This window comes from Phocoena phocoena, chromosome 5 (genome assembly GCF_963924675.1).
Source record: "Phocoena phocoena chromosome 5, mPhoPho1.1, whole genome shotgun sequence".
NCBI classification, from domain to species: domain Eukaryota; kingdom Metazoa; phylum Chordata; class Mammalia; order Artiodactyla; family Phocoenidae; genus Phocoena; species Phocoena phocoena.
The window spans coordinates 22,646,119-22,671,906 of NC_089223.1; the positions used below are offsets into that span (position 1 = coordinate 22,646,119).

General features: G+C 37.6%; 1 protein-coding gene and 1 pseudogene across 5 annotated transcripts in view; both read right to left on the reverse strand.

The window, feature by feature from the left end:
- INPP4B (inositol polyphosphate-4-phosphatase type II B) overlaps window positions 1-25,788 on the reverse strand; it is a 353,066-nt gene that overhangs the window by 213,896 nt on the left and 113,382 nt on the right. For all 5 annotated transcript variants that reach the window (XM_065877996.1, XM_065877994.1, XM_065877993.1 and 2 more), the window contains exon 6: window positions 21,856-21,935. In XM_065877996.1, the coding sequence (XP_065734068.1) occupies window positions 21,856-21,935 (80 nt within the window). The remainder of the gene's footprint in view (window positions 1-21,855; window positions 21,936-25,788) is intronic.
- LOC136123714 (large ribosomal subunit protein uL18 pseudogene) lies at window positions 8,635-9,347 on the reverse strand (annotated as a pseudogene).

Below are 25,788 nucleotides of genomic sequence, written 5' to 3' on the forward strand. Positions count from 1 at the left end.
AAGTAGTCTTGGGACTAGGCACCGGGATCATCGTCTGGGAGACATGCCTGGCATTTAACCCGTCTAGACATGTAACTGGGAAGTGAAAATCTCACCTGGACAGAAATATAAGCAAAGGCCATAAGTAAACAAGTGCCACTAACTAACTAACTAAGTGCATTCTGACTCTTACTGGTGAATACATTTACCTGGCAGTGCTAGATTTACTTTGGCCTCAGAGAAGTGAGAGTTCTACTTAAGTATGAATGCCTGAACACACCTCTATTCTGGCTGAACTTCAAAAATTTCAGAAGCCATAGGATACTTTCAAACCAATATTCAAATAAAACTTTTCAGTAGTTCTCAATATTATAACTTACACACTCGAAGCTTTAGTCCTTTGTTTTCTCCTCTTTTCTCATTATAAACTTGTCTTCAGAAACTCTATCCATTATTATGGGATTCAATTGTCTCATCTTTGAGGATCTACCACAAACCTACATTTCCTACTCTGACCTGATTTCCTATTCCAGAACTCCAAATTCCTGTCATCCTGATATAATTGTACATTCTATAAGCTTGAAACCTAACTAGTCCTTTTCCCAAACCCCAGCTCACATCAGTAGCATATCATTCTCCAAAGACCAAAACCACAGAATATTCCATCTCTACCAGTGCCTCGTCCCTACCATTCAATAAGTCATCAAGCCCTACTGATTCTTCCTGTATAATGCCCCTTACATGTGTCCCTTCCCAGTGATAACATCCCAATTAGTTTCACCAACTTTCTTTCATTACACTTGAAGAACCTACTTCCCATCTTCCAGAATCTTTCTCTTCCATCCCATCCATGTCAGATTTCCTTCTTAAGACCTGCTATCACTAGTGTATTTTATTTTCTCTGTCAAAATTCCTTAGACATTGCCTAATGCCTACCAAGAGAGTTTGAAGTGTAGACTGTCTTTTAAGACTTGGCCGGGGTTATGGACAGCTCAGTATTTTTGGATCAAACAGATCCATGTCATCACACACCAGTAAATAATGGAGCATGGTTTAGTGGAAAGCACAGCGAACACTGAGTAACAAAAGTCCTTGGTTACGGTGTTGGCTCTTCAGAGTAAACAACTAGGTGATCATGAGAGGGCAATTCAGCCTCTATTAAGATTTACGAGCTATTAAATATGAAGGTAGTAAACCATTCTACTTATCTCACAAGATTTATGTGTCCAAAATTAAAAGATCTTAAAGTTTAAATATAAAAATGCTTTTGTGGGAACTGCCTGGCGGTCCAGTGGTTAGGACTCTCACTGCCACACTCTCACTGCTGCGCTCTCACTGCCGCCACTGGGTTCAATCCCTGCTCAGGGAACTAAGATCCTGCAAGCGTGGCAAGAAAAAAAAAATGCTTTTGTGTATGGTAACGAGCACAACTGTTATACCATCCGGGACACAAAGTTCCAAGAGCACATCATAGATACGTGGACTACCAGTTTTTCAGACTAATTGGCTTGTAGATTCCTCTTTACTGCTGAAAACAGTACTATCCAAATATGAGTAACTGTCTCAATACAAATAAGCTAAAGAAATCTTTCCCTCCTCATGACTCTATTAAATATACATAAATATATATATATGTATGTAGTGAGTTGTATTTGGAAAAGATTCAATGCTAAATGTAAAATATAAACTATCTCTTTGTTATTCAAATATACATTTTTACTGAAGTATAATTGCCATATAGCAGTATATTAGTTTTGGGTATACAGCACAGTGATTCTATATTTGTGTATATTACAAAATGACCATCACAATAAGTCTAGTTAACATCTATCACCATACACAGTTACAAAAATTTTTTTTCTTGTGATGATAACTTTTAAGATCTACTTTCTTAGCAACTTTCAAATTAACTATGGTTGCAAATGTAGGTCATCTATTCAGTGATCTGAGGAACCAGGCGGATGAAGGCTCTGCCATGTTCACCTTGTGGCATCTAAGGTCTCCAAACAGCAGAAGGGGATAAAAGCATGGAGGAACTCTTATTGGACAGACGCAGAACCGGTGTGCTTTCCTCTCTCTACGATCCAGTGGCCAGAGCTCAGTTACATGGCCACCCCTATCGAATTTGGCAGGTCGGGGGTTGGGGGGGGCAATAGACATTTAAAATAGGGCAAAGACTGCAAATGTTAGTTCCCCTCCTCTTCTTGGGCACAGGGCTAGATGACATTTCCAGCGCCTTAAACAGTTCAACTATCTCTTGAAATGTAAGAAATATCCATCTCTTTAAATGTAAGATATACCTCAACAGCAAGGTGAGAAAACATCTTGGCATCTTGTAAATGTCCTTGGATTCACAGGCAACCAAAATTACATTCAAGTTAACAGGTCACCATCATCTGCCCTTTGGGAGATAAGATGCTGCAAGTAAGATAGAGGAAGCTTACTCTACCCTCTTGCACCCACTGGATGAAGCTATAAAACCTGGACAGAATGCACAGAGCAGCTGTTTGAGGACTCAAAGTAAACACTGCTGGGAATACTGGGGAAGATTAGAATTTTAAATGCCACTGAACCAGCAATTAGTTTACCATTTTTTCTCCTCTCGTATCTCATGATCTAGACTCAAAACAGTCCTAAGCCCAGAGATCGTCATGGTATAGACAAAGATAGCTCCAGGAGAAACTCTCTGGTTCTGGCTCAAAGAACAGAAAAGAGGTCTCCTGATACTCAGAAGAATGATGAAATCACTTTTCTTTTTTCCACTCTCTTGTGTCTCAGGCCCCAAGCAATCCAGCGGTGGCAGCAACAAAAGTGACAGCTCAGAGGAAGTGCAGAAGCCTAAAATTATGAGGAAGGGAAAGTTTCCTCTCTGATTGGAGCTGTGATCCCAAGGGCATGGGATGCATGCGTTTTACTTTTTCTCTCTCTCTTCTCCTACCTCTTGGCCCCAGAAGAGGGTGCAGCTGCAAGGCAGAGAAGGGAAAATCAAACCCCAGCTTTCAGAATGAAGGGTCTTTTGATCTTTTCCTTCCAGGGAAGCCACAGGAAATGGGAATATGCCAGAGAGAGTGTAATGAGGAAGGAGCTCAGGAAGGGACTTCTTAATGTCGTTCATGGACTTCTGGGCTTAACTCAAGCTGTGCATGCATGGATCTAAACCACATATCAGATACTCTGAGAAATAATCTATGGACTACACCATCCCCCAGGTCCCAGACTGTCGAAGAACAGATACGAATAACACTACAAAAGTTTTGAAAACAGAAGTGATATTGAAACTACAAAGTTTCACAAGACACATGGTCAGCATACAAATATGTAGCAATTAGAAACTGAAATTTTTAAAAAATTATATTTATCATTTATAGTAAGTCCAAAACAAAGTACTTAGGTATAGATCTAACAAAAATGTGCGAGATCTATATGCTGAAAACTATAAGAGTTGATGGAAGAAATCAAAAAAGATCTAAATAAATGGTGAGACATACTGTGTTCATATACTGGAAGCCTCAAGTTTATAAAGATGTCGATTTTTCCTAAATTGATCTATAGATTTAAGGCAATACCAATTCAAATCTCAGCAAGATTTTTTGTACATAATGACAAGTTGATTCAAAAAGTTATAAAGAAAGGCAGAGTAAACAGAATGGCCCAAGTACTTTTCAGAAAGAAGAACAAGAATGGAGAAATTGCATCTACTGATTTTTAAGACTTGCTGTAAATCTACAGTAATCAAAACTGTGGTATTGACAAAAGGACAGATATATTGATAAATGAAACAGAGTACACAGAGAATATGGCCAACTGCTTCTGACAAGTTACAGTCAATGAAATGGAAAAAGAGTAGTCCTTTCAACAAATGGTACTGGAACAATTAGACATCCATTTGGGGAAAAAATGAAATTTTACGTAAACTTCACAACTGAAACAAAAGTTAAAATGGTACATAGACCTAAATGTAAAACATAAAAATATAAAAAATTTTAAAGGAAGCCATAGGAGAAAAGTCTTCATGAACTGGGCGTCGTCAAACTGCGCTTAAATATGATACCAAAAGCATGATCTGAAGAAGAAAAAAAATTGATAAACTGAACTTCATCAAAATTGACAACTTTTGCTTTGTTAAAGACACAACGAATGAAAAGACAGGCTACTGACTGGAAGAAAACATTTACAAATCATGTTTCTGACAAAGAACTTGCATCCCCAATACATAAAGAGCCCTCAAAACTCAACAGCAAGAAAATGAACAACATAATAAATAAAAGGGCAAAGTCGAAGAGATGTGTCTCAGAAGAGGATATGCAGATAACAAAGAGACCATGGAAAATTGTTCAACATCACTGTCCATTAGGGAAATGAAAATTAAAAGCATTATGAGATGTCACACTATATTTTACAATGTCTGGTGAGGATGCAGAGCCATTGAAACTCTCATACACGGCTGGTGGGGAAAACAGCACAGCAGTTTCTGATAGAGTTCAACACACACTTACCATATGACTCAGAAATTCCAATCCTGGGTATTTACCCTAAAGAAATGAAAACTTAGGATCACAGAGAAACCTACACAGGAATATTTTAGCAGCTCCATTCATAATCACTCTAAACTGGAAACAACCAAAATATACTTTCACATGAATGGTGCAACAAACTGTGGTACAGTATGTTGTGGTACGGTAGCATGGAATACAACTCAGCAATTGAAAAAGAAAAAAACCTGTTATTGATATGCACAGCACCTTGATGAAGTTCAAAGGCATTAGACTGAATAAATGAAGCCAGTCTCAGGAGGATATGCAATCAATGATTCAATGACTTTTTCAAAAAGCATTTCTCTATGGTGATGGAGAACTCACATCATGGGTGTCAGACGTCGGTGTGGGTGGAGGCATTCATCAAAGGGGCAGCAGGTGGGAGTTTCTCTGTGGAGATGGAAGAGATCTGTATCCTGACTGCAGTGGTGGTTACAAGAATCTATACATGTGTTAAAATTCACAGAACTGCACAGCAATAAAAAGTCAATGTTTACTGAATGTAATTTCCAAAACAGAATAAATGAGAAAAGATATAGACATTTTCGAGGATAATGAATGGATAACAAACTATTTAATCTGGGAATACAAAACCAAATGACTGAAAGGTTATTGCCTTCCATGTGAACAGAACCTTCTAACTGCTGGCAACATTGATTTGTAATGGTAGAGTCAAAGTGTCAATTTATCCCACGCTTTATGCTTTCAAAATATCTGCTGACATAGAAATGCCGTATGTGAGAGGAACATGTTCCACCTGAACAAGGGGGGGGAGGGTATTTCATCAGAGATTGGAGAGAAAAATGTTCTTGCAGGAGGTGCAATGAATTTCCCAAGCCCATGACTCATTCATGGGATAAAACAACTAGCCACCCAAGTCTGAACTGACTCACGTTTAGACCTACAAGAGAAACTATTGCTAAGGCTTTTTGTTAATTTATTCTATTCTATTTTATTGTTTGAATTTTAAGAGAAAGAAAAATGTTGAAAGGAAAAGAGCACTATATATATTAAGCAGAGACCGTTGGAAGAGGAAGAGAATAGCAGCAAGAAAGGAATTATAGGAGGTTATACATAAATGGCTGGGGAAACCCGACTTAATGCTGACATTTTTAAAAGCAAAAAATATGGACATTTTTAAGACCAAGTATAAACAGTCTTGATAGACAGCTAAGCAAAAATTTATTTCTTACTAAAAATGGACACGCTCCGACAGTAGAAACTCTTTACAAGAATAGTTTGCAAATGTCAAAAAATAAATCAAAATATTCTAGGCCACTATGAAAACATTCTACTAAAGATAACAGGCATGGAGGATTAGCGGATTTAATTATTAAATAATTAGTATCAAATACTAGTGACGGGTCTATATTTACTATTGAAGTTTTGAATTATTTATATTTTTGCTGGATTTTTTGTGCCGTTCGGTTTTATGTAAATTTCTTAATAGTAGGAAATAATGCAAAGGGATTTTTTTAAAGCTAGCATTAAAAGATCAAAGTTAAAGAAAAATCAAAGTTATCCAGTGTATGAACATAACCTTGGAGTATAATGTATTTCAAACCTGTGTGATAAGAAATTCACTAAGTTTTAAATTGTACAGTGAGGAATGTACTCTGAAACCAAACAGTTATTAAGGGCCTCGATTTTTCTGCTGAATTGCATTTAGATTTGTTTTAAATTCTGCAGGTATTAAGTTATAAAATCTTGTGGTTTTTCAAATATTTTTTCTTCATTCTCCTTTAACATGACAACATTTTTAATGAAAAAAAGAGTCTCCAAAATTATAAATTTCCAGAGAAATATAATAAGGTCAAAATAACAGAAAATGTGAATTCACTTACAAACATGTATTAAGCACCTACCATGTTGGAAGCACTGCTCCATGTACCAGAATACAACAGAGAACACCACAAAAATCCCTGTCCTCATGGAGCTTGAATTCTCATGGTAAACAAAAAAATGATACAGATACGATAAGTTCCATGGAGAAAACTTAAGCAAGGTAGGTGAATGCTGGCTGGGGCTTCTACTTTATAGTCTACATATATATATAATGACTACATATGTATGTATATGCATTAGGAAAGACTTCTCTAATATGATGCCATTTGAACAAATACCTAAAGGAGGTAAAAAAGTGAGCCATATATCTTTCTTAGGGGGAGGTCTTTTCAGGCAGAAGAAGCAGATGGTCCAAAGGTCTTGCAGAGGAACACGGTCCCCATATTCAAGGAAGAGCAAAGACCCCGTTGTGGCTAAAGCTGGGCAGGTGGGGAGAGAGGACTAGAAAGACTAAGCCAGAGAGCCATGTATTAATTTTATATTGCTGCATAATGAAGGACCACAAGCCCAGTAACTTACAATACCACCCATTTACTATCTCACAGTTTCTGCAGATCAGAAGGCAGGCCAAGTCCTCTACTCAGGGTCTCACAGGACTGAAGCCCAGATGTAGGCTGAGCCACACTCCCACGTGGAAACTCTAGGGGAGAATCTACTTCCTAGCTCATTCAGGTTGTTAGTGGAATTTATTTCCTTGTGGCTGTATGACGAAGGTTCCCGTTTTCTTATTCATCCCATAGTAGGTATGAAGAGTAACCACCTGACAGGGCTGCAGGGGAGACAGCCACCTTCCAGTTAAACAAAGAGAAATGACTGAGGATAGGGGATGGGGTTGAGGAGGAAGCTCAAGGATCAGAATAGAGTCAGGGAGTAGAAGGCACCAGGGCCACAGGAGGGAGTAGACAAACAGGTAAAATGATGGGCGGCCATGTGCATGAAAGATGACCTAGGAATCCAGGGTTCCTGCGTGGTCACCAATCACCGGAAAATGAGTCATAGTTATTGCTACAATAAGGAAACTCAGTTTAGCTAGGCAAAATATGCCAGGCAGACAGGGCAGCAGTAATTTAAAAATACTCTAAAGACCTGAAATTTCCCATTTTCAGATTTTAACTTGTTCTGCTAACAGTCTTAATAACGCATTACTAAATCATCTGGTAATTATTTTCGAGGTCAAAATGTGACTGATTCACTGTTAAAGGAGTCTAGATAGAACAATAAAGATTTCTACAGATCTTTTTTTTTGTTGTTAAAAGGAAGAAAAGTAATTAATGCAAAGTTCAAGACACCTGCTATATGGAAACAGTATACTGCTTTTATTCACGTTAAATAGATTCTGAAGATCAGCAGGAATAAATCAAATGTCCTATACCAGCTCTGCATAAAGTACATGAGAAAGCAATTACTCGTTCTCTGAATATCTCCCTTTTAAAACATTAAGATTCCATTATAAGAAGAAAATATATCTATTAGTAATTAAAGGTCTTTATTGCATCATTAAAAAAAATCCATATAGGGCTTCCCTGGTGGCGCAGTGGTTGAGAGTCCGCCTGCCAATGCAGGGAACACGGGTGCGTGCCCCGGTCCGGGAAGATCCCACATGCCGCGGAGCGGCTGGGCCCGTGAGCCATGGCCGCTGAGCCTGCGCGTCCAGAGCCTGTGTTCTGCAACGGGAGAGGCCACAACAGTGAGAGGCCCGCATACCACACACACAAAAAAAAATCCATATAAGAAAACAAACGGATTTTGGTATTTGGCAGGCTGACGTGCTAACAGGAAGGAGAAAGACAGTAAAAATTAAAAGTCACGGGATTAAAATTTTCAGTTCAGGAGTGCTTGCTATATATCCTTTTGTAAGTATTTGAGAACTGAATTGAAGTTTGTATACCAAATAAAAATTTCACCAGCTTTCAATAACCTTGGATGCAGATATTTTCTCTTTTATTCTATGATAAATTCCTCGGATCTCAATATTAGGATTGAATAAAATCAGAGAGCGCTTAGAACAGAAAGTAAGGTTTAGTATCAGCCAATTCATTCTGTAGAAACTGAAGCCCAGAGAGGTCAAGTGAAAGGCTCACAGGTCAACAGCAGTGCTGATATTTGTCAAAGAACAGTAGAAACCAGAAGTCCACACCTGATTTTTTAAAAATTTATTTCTGAAAACCAAAAGATGAAATTGTGGTAACTTTTCAATGTATTTATTTTTAGCTTCTTCGTCAATAAGTTGATTGTCCTTATCTGAAAAATCTTCATAGGAATGCGGTGTTTTGGTTCAACCCTCACTAGCCCACTCTAAAGCTTGGAGGAAACTTGCTTTCTGAGCTACCTGATCTTCTGAGCAAGAGACATTTTGAGATAGTTCCACCTCTTCTTTTTAACTTTTTTCTTAGGTGTCTTCTCATAGATTGGATTCTCTCATACAGCAGCATGAACTTCCTTGCACATCTCTTCGGTGTCTGGAGTTACCTTCTTTTTGTGCTGAGTAAATTTCTTCCTGTAAGCGTCACCATCTCCTTCCATATATAATCTGCAATGTTTTGATCCCTGATGTTCTTCCAAAGTACTTAAGCCTTGAATTCCTTGTTTTCTGAACCATAACCAGGGAATCGTTTGGTTCTGTGAGGGATGGAAAAGCTTCTTTCCACAGCTCTCTTCAGGGCCCCAGAAACTTTATTTCCAGTGGTAGTTCAGGTGTGAACTGAATCCAAATACAAAGTACCTTCATACTATATTTTGTAAGTTCATGAGTATAAACTGCACCAACTATCATAGCCTCTTCAACACAGGCATAAGCAATCTGACAAGTGATCTCTCTGCTGGTTACATGAACTATCATCCCATATTTGAGTGTACTGTATTTACACTCAAATATGTAAATTGTGTAAAATGTGTAAGCATTTCCAAGCATACCAATCGGTTTTTACCCTCTCGCCTTCTTCTAAAGTTCACTTGGCATCTTTTGAAGTAGGCCTTATTCTTGACAACTTTAACTCCATCCCGTGAAGCAGAGATGCGTATCTGTGGCTCATCACAGATACACAGCAATGGTGGTAACTTTTATAATTTAATTCTTACTGCTAACAATAAGAAAACACAGTCAATGTAAGAGGAATATGATTTTAAAGTGTAATCAAAGAACTCTATCAGAATCTAATAACTCTTTGCTCAGGCTGTTATAAAATACCATAGTCTGGGTGGCTTAATCAACAGAAACTTAATTTCTCACAGATCTAGAGGTTAGAAGCCCATGATCAGGGTGCCAGCAAGGTCAGATTCTGGTGAGAAACCTCCTCCTGACTTGCAGACGGCTGTCTTCTCCCTGTGTCCTCAGATGGCAAGGAGAGAGCAAGCTCTCTGGTGGCTCTTCTTATAAGGGCACTAATCCCATCATGAGGGCCCCACTCTCATGACCTCGGCTAACTCCAATTACTTCCCAAAGTCCCCATCTCCAAATAACATCACAGTGGAGTTTAGGGCCTCAACAGATACATTTGGGGGATACAAACATTCAGTCTGTAACACTCTTAAAACCTCAAACTTTAAAAATTAGCATAGTATTTGTTTCAAGAACTAGTGGGGGTTCAAGGGAAGAAGAGATAGCATGAAAGAAAGAGGGAGAAAATAATTTTTCCTACTAAAGTATAAAGAGATTCTTAAAATCTGCCTTATGAATTCATAATTTAAGCTCATCTCAGTGTCATTATTATCATTAGTAGTCAGATGAAGAAAGTTAAGGAAAGTAGTTACCTCCTGGTGACAGTAATGGAACTCGAACTTCTGCCAGTGTTACAATCACAGGCCGATCCTTAAAGTACTTGAAAGGCATATCACTTGGTCAGAGAAGCAATTCACGTTTACCAGTACTAGAAGTAAGTCTCCATAGCCAAGAAATTTATTGTTAGTTGGCAGTCTGCCCAACAAACAAGCAAACCTCAAAACTGTTAGAGTCTCCCTTTCCTACTTACTGTGTAGGTCCCTGGAAAATCCTCAATTTGATTCTAGATAAGAGAAAAATAATCCCCACTAGACACCATTTCTAAGTTTAAGATTGAACCTTAAAACTGCTTTGAATTCGAGAGACTGCATCGATGGTGGGGAAGATTAAAATAAAATAAAATTCAAGTTATCTGCTCTGGTCTTAGACGGATGGATGAGGATTAGACCAAGTTTATTATGGCAACCTAAATTTGTTTTTAGCAATCAATTTTTATATTAAGTTCTAAAGGAATGTGTTTACTTTCCAATTTACATGTGTGAACATCAGAAAGAAGCAACATACAGCATGTATCTACAAGCACAACTGGTCATTTCATCTGCTTGTCATAATGTAATATATGCCAAGTAGCACTTAGATCAAGTCTAATTAAACCTGCATTCAATGATTTCAATTGATTTTTAAATCTACTTTCCCTGTAAGATGGTAAACTGTCCCATAATGTAATAAATTCATCAGTGCCACACAATGTATAAAGACTAATCTTTAATTACCTAACATTTTCTGTCAAACTCTAATAAGCTTGAGTACATTGATCAAGGGACCCAAAGGGTCACCAATAGGCTGAGCCCATTACTAGAAGCAACCAGCCCCTACTGTAGCACAGCACTGAGAAAAACAATGTGGTTATATTGGTATTAAAATTAATTAAGTAAAGCAAAATAAGTGTGTCTGTTCTCTTCTCCATCTTATTCTACAACTTTTTATCTTTGACCTCATCCTTCTCTTCCGCCTTCTTAAAATCTTTCATGATATGACTTTGCATATTTTCTAGTTTTCCTATCTTCCATTATAAAATTGCACTTGTCTTCCTTTTCCTGACCCAGTACTTTATCTTCCTGAAGTCTTATTGCAAACAATTTCATTCAACCACACTTTTACTATGAGGCACCATGCTATACCACAGAACAACAGACATCAGTGAATTTCACTTAATGGATTAGGGTGGAAAATCCTAGGCTAGAGCATGCTATTAGGGGAATACATTGTTAAGGGGCAGGTAACTTTCTACAGTTCCTCAAGGATGGTACCTCCAACACAGCTCACTCATATATATTAAGTAGAACTGACAACGTGTAAATGAAAAAGCAAAGCCAAACCTCACTAGGAACACAGTTAAGAATAGTGACCTTCCAGTGATCATTAAGCCTGTGGTAGCTGGAGCAGGAATAATGAGTTCTGACCTGCTTCTTCAAAAGCTTCATCATAGGAAAATGGTCAATTTGGTCTTAGGAAATTGAGGAGCCTGGGTAGGGGATAGTGACCAGCCCTTTTCACTGACATGCCTGGAGACTATCGCCTCTCAGTTCCTAATGAGAATAAGTATGGAGAATACTAGGGACTTCAGATGGGTGAGACCATCCCAGGCAAGGGATAACAAAAGATGGAGGGAAAATAATAGGACATCAGTGTGGGGAAGAATCTTAGGTGCACCATCTACACCTACGGACATTGCTCTCTTGCTGGTTGAGGTTGACACTGAGCTCAAAACCCTGAGAAGCGGGGTTTCCAAAGAACTACAGAGACTCTGACTCCACCTTTAGAAAGTGTTATGTGCACATAAGCCACTATAAGTGACAAAGGAAGTGATGATCAATGTCAAGGGTTACGTGTGTGGCTGCAGATGAAGCTGAGAAAGCAGACTTACTATCTTGTATCTCTTGGCTGAGGTTTTTGCACGCTTGTTTTCAGGTTCATGTTCATTTGGGTCCAGGGACAGGAAGACATATAAATTTAAGTCAGAAAAAGAGCTTTAGATGAGATCAGATGAGAGCTGTAGAAAAGATGAGTTGGAAATGGATGCTGCGATTTCTAACTTGGGCTATAGTTAGGGCACCTAATGGTTCTGAATTTAACCAAGAAAGGACAAGCACCAAAGGGCAGAGCCTTCAGGAGAAGACCTAAATTCAGTCCAGGGTGGTTCTAATATTAAGCGATTGTGAAAATAAGTGTGTGTCCACTTATGCAAGCTTAAAAAGAATCTGTCAACGACTATAAAAAAGAAAGCATGTATTTTGTCACTCCTTTCCCCTTTCCACATATTCTGTACAAATCTCACAAATGGGTGTCTATATAGTCCATGGCATGGGTGTAAAATGCCACAGGGTTGGCAATGCCTGTGGACAGAGAACGGGGGGTGGGAGAAACAGGGCTGGGTAACTGCATGTGGATAGGGGCAGAATGTGCACAGGTGCAGGGTGTGTGTATAGGATGAGGGTTCATTGGGATGAAGACCACAGGCCTGTCTGCAGAGGTGTCTGTTCAAGAAAATGCTCATGGTGGGGAAAAGTGGATGAATACATATAGAGAGTGTCTCATATATTTCTCTGGAAAATACTCGGTTGTTTACATTGTTCAAAATCAGCACTTTCTCAGCTATGCAGCTGCTTTTCTTGGAACACAGTGTCTGTCTGATAAGCTGTTAAAGAAAGCTTTCCAAAAAGAAAGCTTCTTGAGTTCAAATTAGTTAGGGAAAAGCTGTAGGCGACATTGCCTCTGAGAGTCCTAGAAGGACTTGAGGACTTAATGAAGGCTCTGAGCAATCCTACAGTAAGGTCACCCTCTTCACTTTTTTGAATATAACATTTTCAAACTTATTGCACATAAACTACTTCACTCAAAGAACACATACTAATAACTGAAGGGATACCAGTGTTCCAAGTAACATTCTTCGGAAAAAGCTGATATAAATGTGTCCAGAGCAGCAGAAATACAGGGTGATAATGAGGAAAGCGACTTTGGTAAATATGGGCAAATCCTTTACAAAATTTTCAGGTCAAATATAATTCCTTGCAGGCCTAATCATTCCTGCAATTATCTTCAAAGCTAAATTAGCTCTCAAACTTCTTAAGCAGGTAGGTCTGTGTACGGATATGAATTTTATGTGATCTGTATTTTAAAAGAGGGAAGAGCTCAGGCTTTTCTCTACAAATTGAGGAGCTACTGAAGTGTACTCTAAGTACGCGTTGCCTCTTCAGTGACTGAAAACTCTAATTCGCAGTCTGACAAATATGACATATTTTGAATAATGCAAACTAAGGAAGTGCTAATCAGTTTCCATGGTCATACCTCCCGCCCCATGAAAATGGATTAGGAACATAAAGAAAAATGCAGACTATACCACTGTAGAGCCATTTAAATTATAAATGAAAGACAGTCTAGTTGGATGAAATGGGGAATAATAATACTGATGAGGATGATAATTTTAAAAATAGGTGACGAGCATGATGGGCACATGCTTTGCATCAGGTACTGTTTCAGATGGGTTGGGTACCATTTGTCTAATTCTCACCTGGGAACAACAAAAACAACATCAAAACACCTAAGGCTAGAGAAGCTAATCAATAAAAGGAAAGAAAAATTACAGCCAACATTTATTGAGCACTTACTATGTGTCAGGAACTGTTATAAACATTTCATGTTAGTAATTCATGTGAGCTGAGGCTGTGAGATGGGCACCACTGTCATCCCCTTTTCACAGATAAGAAAACTGAGTCCCAGAGTAATCAATCATCCTGCTGGATAATAAAAAAGCCAGGATTTGGACTCAGGCATGTCTCTAAATCCCATACACTTTTTATTTCTCTACTGTCCTAAGCCCATGATATTTGTATACTTTGCATTCTCTGATTTTATAATAAATTAATGTCATTTTAGTAGTTATTACAAAGTGGCTCACGTTAGAGCCTTTTGATAATTTTAGACAGTCTTCTTCCTAAATGACAATGACACAGTTATATATAAGAACAGAATCAGTTTTAGAAGCAAATAGCCCTACTTCTGCTTTTGATGTTTCCCTTCCTTTGCACAGACCAGTCCTGAGAAACATCACTTGAATTTATTTCTGTAGACAGTTTATTAAAGATTCGGCAATAACATGTATCTGTAAACCCTAAAAGCAATTGACACTCTGTGTCACTTTTATGAATATCTGTCCTGATTTCAATGCTATATTGCTAAAATTTCAAGTCAAAGCAAATTTGAGATTTTTCCCAACTCTATCAGAATGCTGCCTATTTCAACCAAACAAATACTTTCCCTATGTCTCTTGCTGGTATCTGCCATTTTATAAGAAGCCAAATCTGGTGTCAGTGTGATTAAAGCCAGAACTTGGGTTTCAAGGAAGCATCCGTTCCTCAGATAATAAAAATGTTATGTCCAGATCAAAGGTTAAATCAACCTCTCTGCCATTGCCCAGTTTAGAGAATTGTGGATATCACATTTTAAGAAAGACCTACAACAAACTAAGCAAACTAAGAAAAACATTAAGTGATGGGTGAAGGAATTAGTACGTTTAATGCAAGAAGCAATCTTTATAGAGTGTTTTTCTCTAATGCATGGTAATGCATGGAACTTCACTGCATTTATTAATTGCCCAGAATCACCCTGGGAGGGAGGTCATTACTATTTCCACTAACAGATGTTAGAGAATAGACAACATGCCTGGGGTGACACAGCTGGGACTTGAACCCGAATCTGGTAGGAAAGTTTGGTGCTCTTTCTACATTACATTCCTTGCTGAGTAAAAAAGGAGAGAAGATTTAAAGTTGGGCAAAAAAGCTGCTTTCAAATGCGATCATAGAGAAAAGGTATGAGACCTATTCTTCTTAACACTATGAAGGAGAGCTGGGAATGTCGCAAGAAGATAAAGTCTGGGATAAAATAGGAACACTTTTCTAACACTGACCTGTCGGAAAATGGGAAAGACATATGGCCTCCTAAGTTTGATTTCCAGGTCACTAAAGGGGTCCAAGAAGAAGCTAAAGTGTCCAGATCTCTTCTGGTCTGTAAACTTATTTAATCCTAAAATTCTAAACAAAATATATATTCTCTAAGAACCCTTCTTCTCTTCTAATTTCCATCCTGTCCCAGCTGTGTGACCTTAGAAAGCTATACTGCTACTCCGCAGTTAGCTTATAAAACAAGAATAATATCACCTTCCAGGCAAGGGTATTAGAAGATTCAGTAAGGTAGGACATTTGAAACACTTAATCCATCATAAACCTCAAACAGTGTTAGCTACCTCTTCCTATGTGTCTATGAGGTCCGAGTCAGTGTCAGAATCAGAGAAGCTGTCCTGGAGGAGCTTCCTGTCTTCGTTTTGAATTATGTCGAAAGCACGGTGAATAGAGCATTCCAGAGATTCAAGGATTTCCCCATATGTGTGCATCTGGATCAAGCATGAGCGTGCATTTGCTATTGACGTGCATGTTTTCTTGCTGTTCACTCCCAAAGGAAAAGAATGCAGTGTTCTTTTTCATTGCTTTCAGCGGTTAGGATGGGCATTTTTAGAAAATTCTAGGCAAAAGCATCAAGTTAGCTTTTACATGACATCCTTATCCTCGGGCTTTTCCACGAATGCGTTTAATAAAGTTTAATACTATTCTGTTTTATAATTAATCACTGATATGCTATTTTCTCTTAAAGCAGGCTTTTTGGCCACCAGTCAATGCCTACCGCCCTTATGTAATATAGAAAATGTTTTAGACGTGTATAAAACTTAGTGTGGTGGAACAGCAGAACTTTCTGCTGTAATCCTACTTTCTGATACCTAGAAAAACTAACTGGAAGCGACTTTTAAAGGAGAATAAAACGTATTCAAAACATACTCAAGATGCTTGGATGTGATTTTTTAAAAGCATCTCTGAAGTCCAAGTAAATATAAGAAAATATGTTTCGTCACACATACAATTTTATAGACAGTATCTGGTGCTTAAAGTAAGCATTATTTGCACGCAGGAAAAGAGTTATGGTAGGAAACGAAAAAACAAAGTTTAATTCCATTTCAAATGAAAAATAAATTTATCAGTTAAAACTGTATTGTCAATCTACGGCCAAGTTCAGTCTCAGGTTACCGTGGGGATTCACATGCATTCGAGCATTCCAGGAACAAACATTCTGATCCACACTGCCCTATGGCCTGCAGAACGGGCCTTGGCTCCCAACCTGCGAAATGTTAGTGACAATTTCATTTTTTTTATCGCTCTGAGTATGCTGGTGTAGAAAACTGTGTGTCAGAGCCTAAGGAACCTCTCCTTAATATTGCTCCCAGCTCTTAAATTAAGAACATGCCTTTGGGAGATTCAGTTAAAAATATGCAGGAATTTTTTTTTTTTTTTTGTCGTTCTTCTGTTTTTACAAATAAATGGAAGTGCGTGTTTGTGCCTGTGTGTGTGCGTGTGTGTGTGTGTGTGTGTGTGTGTGTGTGTGTGTGTGTGTAAGGAGGTTAAATTAAGCAAAACACCAAAAAACAAAATCAAACAGAACTTAAGACTCCATAGTTTGGATCTTACCTTCTCTAAACACACACATTTGACGATAATGGAAAATAAATAGTCAAGTTTGGGAGAAAGCAAAATAATTGTAAAAGAATGTAAATGTACAAACATACCTATCCATACAATCCGTGAGGCATTTGCATGAATATGTACACATATAAAATGTTACATAAAATAGGAAAAATTTAAAAACAGTAGAAATTCATTGTTTGTTTCTTTCAGAGCCCCTCCCATACATCTGTATATTATAAAACATAACATCACATGTCTGTCTAGGATCATCGGAGTCTTATGCTGTACGTTTCACGACAGCACTACTGTAAATGTGGCAGAAGTAATAAACAAAAAGGAAACATAAATTCTCTTTTTATGGATAAATTCTTATACATCTGCACTCAAGAAAATTTGGTCACATCCACTATAATAAAATTATAATAAATGCTTGCTTAATTTGGGGGGGACTACATGTGGAAGGTTACAAAAGAAATAACAGAGCAGTTGCTAAGATGAGCTGAATGTTTCTGTGGCAAGGCAATGTGACCTACACTGAAATAAATGTGAATTCTAAGTAAGGTTTTCAGCCTTTCGAGCAAATCACAATCTATCACTCACTATTACTCTGAAAGTTACTTGTCTCAGATATACTCTAAAGCTTAGACTGCATTATATTCACTAATTTAGGTGGATTCCACTCGGCAATAAATGGTACCAGGTTCATATTTAGCATCCATAAAAATATAAGTCATCATCATGGATCAAAATCTCAACAAATAATTATTGAACCTCTCTACTATGTCACAGGCATATAAAATTGAATTTTAAGATTAAAACATTAATAAAAAGTAACTGAGGCCCCTAAAACTCTCCAAAAGATAGAATATAAAATGGAGAAGAAAGCAAAGATGCTACGAGCCCATTAGCTTCCTCTCAGGCAGCACAATAAAAGCAGAAGCAGCTCTGGAGTCAGACTCAACTGAATTCTGATCCTACTTGTACAGTTAGTGCCTGCGGCATCTTAGACAAGTTGCTATAAAACGGGGATGACAAAGCTGCCGGGATTAAATGATACAGTGCAGGAGAAGCACCCAACATACCCCTTGCACGCTAGTAGATGATCAATAAATAACAAGATTATTAGTAATATCAACTGCAAAATGCTAACCCAGTTACTATTTTAAAAATGTGGTAAAGAACCCATTACTGTAGTTAGCATATGAAAAATTCATGATAAATGCTCTTTGAATGAGCAGTCACTGAATGAAGTCCGAACTGTGTGGAGATAGGCAACAAAGGTCAGACAAGGTCAAAGCACTTCTATCTGTCTCAGTTCTTCTGAGAAGGATTTCCTAAGAAAGAATTTTTATCCCTGCCTCTCTTTCTGCCTTTGCGATTGTTTGACTACTTTAAGAGCAACGTAATTTTTCCCCTGATCTCTAGCGCCATTGCCAGAGGAAGCTATGCTTCTCCATTCTGTAATTAAATAAGACAGTATTATGATGTTCTAAATTTCTGCCTGTTGTGATTCCAAGAGACTCAGGTCAGGTTGGTAGAACAAATAATTGTTAGGTGCTTGGGCAGTAAACCAGGCTCAGGGCCATGGTTCTGGGGTGAGAATAGATTCCCCAGGTTTCCCTTAGTCTCCATTCCCCCTTAACCTAGCAGGCTGGTTCCCACTTTCTGCCATCATGGCTAACATTCCTGAGTTCTCCATGGCCATTAACACTCATTAGGTCTTCATTTGCTATAAATCCAGGCACTGTGGTGAAATCAATGTGGAAGACAACTTGAACGAGTGGTCCTGGACCTCCGTCCTTGCTTTGTTCTGCCATTACCAAGTCACGTGACACAGGACATGTTTTAACTAGATCTCGGTTTTCCCCTTGGTCAATGGGGACAAAAAGTGAGTCATTAAGAGCGCAGGATTTGTAGTCAGAAACGTGTGGCTTCACGCCTTGGCTTTCTTATGTTAAGAGCATTGTAACTTTGCGCAACTTACTTAACTGCTTTCTACACCTCAGTTCCTTAGTTTATAAAATGACAAAAGGAATAACATCATACGCGGATAAGGGTCAATGAAACAACATCTCTAACATACTTATCGGAGCATAAAACACATAGTGTCTCATAGTATCTTCCCCCTTCACCTCCTCCTCCTTCTCTTCTCATTAGTATTACTATTATTGTAATATTAACCAGTGTCTTCCATGTCTGCAATTGTAATCCGCTTTACAAGAACCTTAGCTTGTTTACAGTACAGTATGGAAGTCAGGAATAGATAGTAATGAGCTAGAAAACGAAACAGAAAGTATGATTCAGATCTAAAGGAAGTCAGAGTAGACAGGAACTACCAAATGTAAACTAGAAAAACAAAGCAGATGTCATATAAAGGTACCAGGGTTAATACTAACTAAAGACACCGATTGGGATACTAGAACGCTTAGACAGAAATTTAGTGGCTATGCATTTAAATGAAAATGAGTTACATGAGTGGGAACCACTTTCTATATCGGAGGCATTCTCCCCAATACATGCAAACAAATTTTAGCCTACAATTTCAAAAATGCACGGTACCATATTTCATGCAATTTGAGTCTAAGTCTATAAATAAGACACACACTTCTTGCCCTTTTAAGTTTTTTGTGGAAAATAAAAATTCAACTCAAACTCAAAAATTCCAGTTCACAGCACATAGGACAGGCCACATTAAACTATGGTATTCCATGAAACTAGTTTGAGAGTTTGAAATCTGACTTACCTGATAAGAGTAAGGGACAGTGAACACAAACAAAACCAGACTCACGATCCAAGAACGGTGCCGACAAATACGCCCTTACCCTTATTTCTGTGAATTTGTTTTACAGAAATCTGAGAATTCTACTCTTTAAAAATTATGACCCGAATGTAAAAGGAATAAAAGTCAGATAATGTCAGTGCAAAGGAATAGTAAAAATAAAACTAATAACCAAAAAAATGCTTCTTATCCCTGATCTAACGTTTTTCCGATTCAGTACCTCAGAGGTTGCCAAGTCATTGGAAAGAAGATAAATTACAACAGATGGAAAAACAGAAGCATCAGAAATCAGCAGGTTATGATAAGTCTATAATGTGTCTTGTTCATAGGGGAAGAAATCTACAAATTTGGCAAAGCGCAAAAAGGGAAAAAAATATTAACCTCGCCATTTCAAAGTTGGCTTTCAAAAATTATTTTTTCTAGAAAATGCAATGCTTTGTTGCTAAATTTGGTTTCCTTTTAGACAATCAAAATCAAATAAATAAGAATCAGGAGTATTCAAATCAAAAGTGGAAATGTGTCTTGATTTCCTCTAAATCTGGAATTATTATATTCCTTTTTCCTTCTAAGTGTAGTACTCTAAACTAGATCTTTCTGTTCCTATCCTTCCTCTAATTGTGTGTGCTCATATATTTTCATTGCACTAAGGATTTCTGGGTCCCTGATATCTGTTTCAAAGCCAGTGTCTAAATGTTGTGCAGAGGACTGCGACGTTAATGACAGTTATGATACAATCAGTACTGCAGTTTGTGATCAGCAAGGTGAGGAATAAAGTACCATGCACCTTATATAGAAAACACGTGACCTGCTGGTGGTTCTCAGCAAGCTCAATGTCTGACATCTTATATCATGAATCCAGGGGCACTTGGGTCAAATCTAACTGCCATGCTAGATGGGTAATAGATATCTTCTAGGATACCAGTGACAGTGACAGATAGACATTTTAGCTGGCACTTAACACACTTCCAACAGAAAATAAACACAGCAAAATTTTATTGGGAATAACACCACAAAACTATAAAGATTTTTAAATGCCGTCCCAAATAAAATGCAACAACAAAAAATGTTACAGCCGAAAGGAAGCCAAAAAGAAGATGACAGCCTCAGTAGAACCCTTCAACACTTATTTTTCTGCATGAACATGTGTTACTTTAAATTATTTTATACCATCTCTTAAGTCAAAATGCTAAACTGTAAGGATCAGGAAAAAAATCAGACAGGAGACAGCCAGCAGTACAGATTCCACCATAAACCATGACATCTACACTGAAATAAATTGGTTATGATGGGTCCTTAGGGGCTGGGCAGAGGGAAAACAAACTTGACACATTGTCTGTTCCCTGACAATGGTCTCTACATTGCATCAAAAGAAGAGCATCTTAAGATTTACAAACAATGTTCTCTACAATTTTTATATTCATTTATACTATATAAATATTGTAAGGCAGTGTTCTCCATGTATACATAATTTTAAAGTTATTATATGGTTAGAAAATAACATACTATTTTTCTAATTTATAATGAAGTTAAAAAGAAATGATTAATCTATTTAATACTCTTCTTAGTATGAAAACACGGTGCAGTTCCTAAAGATTGTTGTGTCATCTGTATCAAAACAGATTGTAATCATACTCAAAAGCATCTCTGATCTGCTGTCTGTTGCAATGAGTCGGTTTTAACTTATACTTTATTTTTTTAACTTATACTTTATATTTAATAGTATAGCAGCAAAATAAACTTTAAGAGAATAATCAGCTTACCCTTTATTATCATAAATCTGCAAGTTGCCTCTAACAAACATATTTCAAACCTAGAAACTCACTTGATTTAAAAAGTAACATTTTGATAAGTAACAGAAATATTATTTAGTAACATGCCCATCCTTCCTATTTACTTTCTTACTTTCAAAGAATTTTATCACCTTATTTTTTGAAGTTTCATTTCAAGTTTCATCACTTTATTTTTTATTTTATATCGAAGTATAGTTGCTTACAATATTATATTGGTTTCAGGTGTACAATACAGTGATTTGATATTTTTATAGATTATGCACCATACAAAGCTATTATATCATTATTGGCTATATTCCCCTGCTGTACATTACAGCCCTGTGACTTATATAACTGGTAGTTTGTACTGCTTAATCTCCTTCACCTTTTTGTCCATTCCCCACCCCTAACCCTCTGGCCACCACTAGTTTGTTAATAATGTCATTTTTTTCCCCTACAAGAGCTGATAACTTCTGACCATGTGAAACACAGACTTGAATATGAACCTGACTAATTGCTGTTTCCCTGTAACTTGTTGCAGAGGAGAACGTAAGCTGTTTGAGAGTTGACATCCAGACATCTGCAAGAATTGTGACTTTCAAACCCAACCAGCCTTCAATAAATAGCACAGGCTGTTAAATTTAACAGCATTGAGACGCACCTCAGGCTCAGGGTCAGCACTTGCTCCTTGGACTTCAGTAGATCTCCGACTTTAAAACTGGCATAGCCCAGAAAGCTTCGCTGAAAATAAGAAAGAATGGTTTCCATTAACTTCTGAGGTTCTCAGTATTTTGTGTCACAGCAATCACACAAAACTAGTCTTCAGAAGAGTGAAATGTTAAGTCTATTAGCCTGACAAATATTTCATTGACAGAAATACAACCATCAGTAATAGATGTCCACTCCATGGGGCGAGGTTGAGGGATGCAAATGCATCCTTCTCATTAAAAACAGAGATGAATAGCCAGGAAAATAACAAAATGTCTAACACAGAAGCCAGGACTTTTCCATGAACACATTTTCTCCCCACATGAAAACTGAGATAAAAGAAAAGATGACAGACGTTTAATATTTACCAATGCCGTCCTTGTTCTTATTAGAATTCCTCAAGTCATGGGCAGCAACAACTTTGTATTCCAGATATGAGCAAATCTGTTAGTTGGAGCTATTTTTATGTGGGATTCTGTGCAAGTTATAAATAGAAATGCTACATTTCTCCCCCATCACAGCAATGTTTAAAAGTATTTGTTTCCTTTGTTATTTCTACACTAGCATGGGACGATTTCACTCCAACACACAAAGAAGAACGGTACTTATTCAATTACATTTTCTAAAATTGCTTTTTCAACCTATCATACTGGGTGTTGACTATCTATGAGTATATCTATCTTCTCCACTCTCTGGCTCATAATATAAAGAATAAAACACTAAATTGGTTTTTCTCTTCCAGGATAAAAATCTTTCATCTCTTTGCAATATTCCTGGCTGCTTGTGATTTAAAAGTCACAATATTATGGTATAACCATAAATAAGATTTCTCATTGTCCTTTCAAGGTCAAGATGTAAACACGAAAATATCAGTATCAAACCCATATTATTACCTATACCATTGCTGCCTAACACACTGTAATACTTTACAAGAAGTCTACACTACATCTTCCAGAACATTCTCTCCTCATAGGTCTGTTGCCAGCCTGCTCTAGAATGAGCTGCTGGACTTAAGTCAACTGGTTCTTTTCAGAGGAAAGTCCGCAGTGATTCCATACATAAGAGGCTGCATCTACACAAAGTGATCCTTGAGCATAGAGAAGACAAGCTTCAGGTCAGAAATTTTCTCCTTCTTTTCAAAGTTCTAACTTAGAAGAACTGGTTCAAAAATCATAAAGGCAAACATTTGAAATACAACTCGGTTGTAAGTTGGAGATGCCTATATGTTAGTAATGATAAAACCTAATTAATTCACTTGAAACTCGAAGAAGTGGTTTAGATACCAAGTCGCCAAACTGGGGATCATAGAAGACTAAATTATTAGGTGAAGAATGTTATGTGAAAACAGAAGATTTGTGGAAACAAGCTGTGATGACATGAGTGCTGAGAGTGAATCAAGGCAGAGAAGAATTCCAAGAGCTGTACGAACAAAGCCAAAATTTAGGGTGACTTTTCAGTAAGGGGTAGAGAGTGTCTAGGAGAGACCCAGCTGAACAAAAGCACTTATGCCCCCTCAGCAGATAACCTACTAGGACGTCCCTGTATAAAAGGGCTCCCCTTCTCCACACTGCTCGCCTCCATTCCTTATCCTGTTGTATTTTTCCTATTGTCACTTAAATATTATGTATTTAATTGCTTATTCTGTCCTCCCCTCAAAATAAAAATTGAGATTTGGAGATCCACTACGAGCTTTGTTTTCTGGTAACCTCCCACTGCCTAACACACATTAGGTGTGTGATAAATAGTGACTGGCAATAAATGAATGAATGAACGGCATAGACACTAGCTTTCAAGTAATTTATACTATGAGATATAAAAGAAATACTCCTTCTGCAGATATTTATAAACCATTATAATTCACTGACCTGTGGGAAATTAAAACAATTTTTTAGCTCGCGGATTGTATACCGTGGTAGTGAATTTCACTTCAGCATTTTGTATTTTAAAGAGATGTCTTGCTTATTTCTCTTTCACCGGTAATTAGGGTTATTAATTTAAATTCTACCCCTCACTCATTATCCTCACTTGAAGAAAATGCTCTACCCACCAGAAATGTCACGGTGCCCCCAAATTTCAAGTTATTTCTTCTCCTTGCCTTTTGAGATTTCTGAAGGAAGGGATGGTTTTAGAATTAAGAAAACAAACCGCACATGCCATGAATGTTAGTGTGGTCTTTTCAGCAACAGAAGCAGCAGATGTCCCAGACGGGAATGTAGCAACGAGAGACAGGTGGAGGGGCTATTTTCAGACATGCGCCCCAGACACCCCAGCAGGCACAGCTGCAAGTAGTCTGTGACCACAAGTCATTGAATGTCTCTCCTGCCTACCAGGCCGGGAGCTCCTGCGGAAGCAGGACCTTGGCTCGTCCATCTTCTAGCTCAGCCCATTGTCCGGAACAGAGAGGCTGCATGCTACGCCCACTGCTGCACTGTGAGTGTTTGCAGTGTGCCAAAATGGACGCCTGTGAGTCAACCTTTTCCATCACAACTGTCAGCCACGTGCTTAATCTCAAAGGATATTATCCTTTGAGAGAGAGCTTACAGAAATCATACAATCCATTATAAATCAATACTTAGGTAATGGCATTATGAAGGGGTGTCAAACCAGAGGAAGTGTTATTTATTCTAAAAATATTTTTTAAATTTATTCTAAAAATAACTGTACATTAGGACTACATGTCACATAAAATGCATTTAATAAAATCCCTCAGTTTAAAGACATTGCCTAATTGTTTCACATTGCAATACCAAACAATGGACTTGCCTATACTCTTACTTTCTAGCAGGTTTTTATGTGTTTGCTTCGCCTCAGTATAAATAAAACTAGGACCCTCCACACCCCTGAAAGTGGAAAACACATCATTAATTTACATGAATATTCACTGGACTCCTGGTCAAAGAATGAATTAGAGAGAAAACAGTCTTCTCTATTATGAAACCTGAATTCCCATGGAGGGAAAACGGCACACAATGCTAATGCAAAAGAATAACTTTATATAGAGTTATTTCATCTTTACTGTCACTTTAATCATAATCACAGAATTTAAGAAAATTATTTCAAAAAATCTGTTTATATTCCAAATATAACTCAGGGAACAATGTTTTCATCTCTCCTTCAGTATTGTTTCTAAAATTCTCATCTTCAAGGTTTTAAACTGGGAGATCCAATATCAGGGGAAAATTTAAAAACAAAGAAAAAAAATTAAAGTGTCACTAGAGTTGGAGGTCTGAAGTGTAGTTCTAAATCCATGATTATGTCCCAAAATGGAAATCTGGGCAATTAAATCACTTCTCCCAGCCCCCAGGCTGGCTGTCCATTGACGGGCACTGTCAACCTCCGTTTGTCTGTCTTCTCTCTCACAAATCTGGGACTTGGACAATTTACTCCACCATACTAGGCCTTAGTTTCTGGATGAAAATGTTGCGTAGGATAACTGTATCTTTCTCATTGTTATTGTTATAAGAATTAAAGTAATCCAGGCAAAGCACTTAGTACATTGCTGGGAAAATAGGAAGCACTGCATAAATATTAGCTTGCATAGTACTTAAGGAAAATATGCCCAGAAGTCAGATGACTTAAATGTAAGTCCACTTCAAATACTTTTCGGAAAAGGCAGAGTATTTAAAAAAAAAAAGTCTATGAGAAATTCCTATTATAAAAAAGAAAAATGTATGTTTAAAAATATAAGTTAGATTCAGGGAAATATAAACTAGGATAAATTCTGTGAAAAAAAAAGATATGAAAGTTATGTGGTCCTTTATAGTTCTTAGTGTTGAGTACATGTTACCTATGATTCCTTATAGCTCAAATTTTTATTAGATCTTGTGGAATGTTTATCAGAGGCCAAGAAATGTCTGAATGAAATCAACAAACATTAAGACATGTT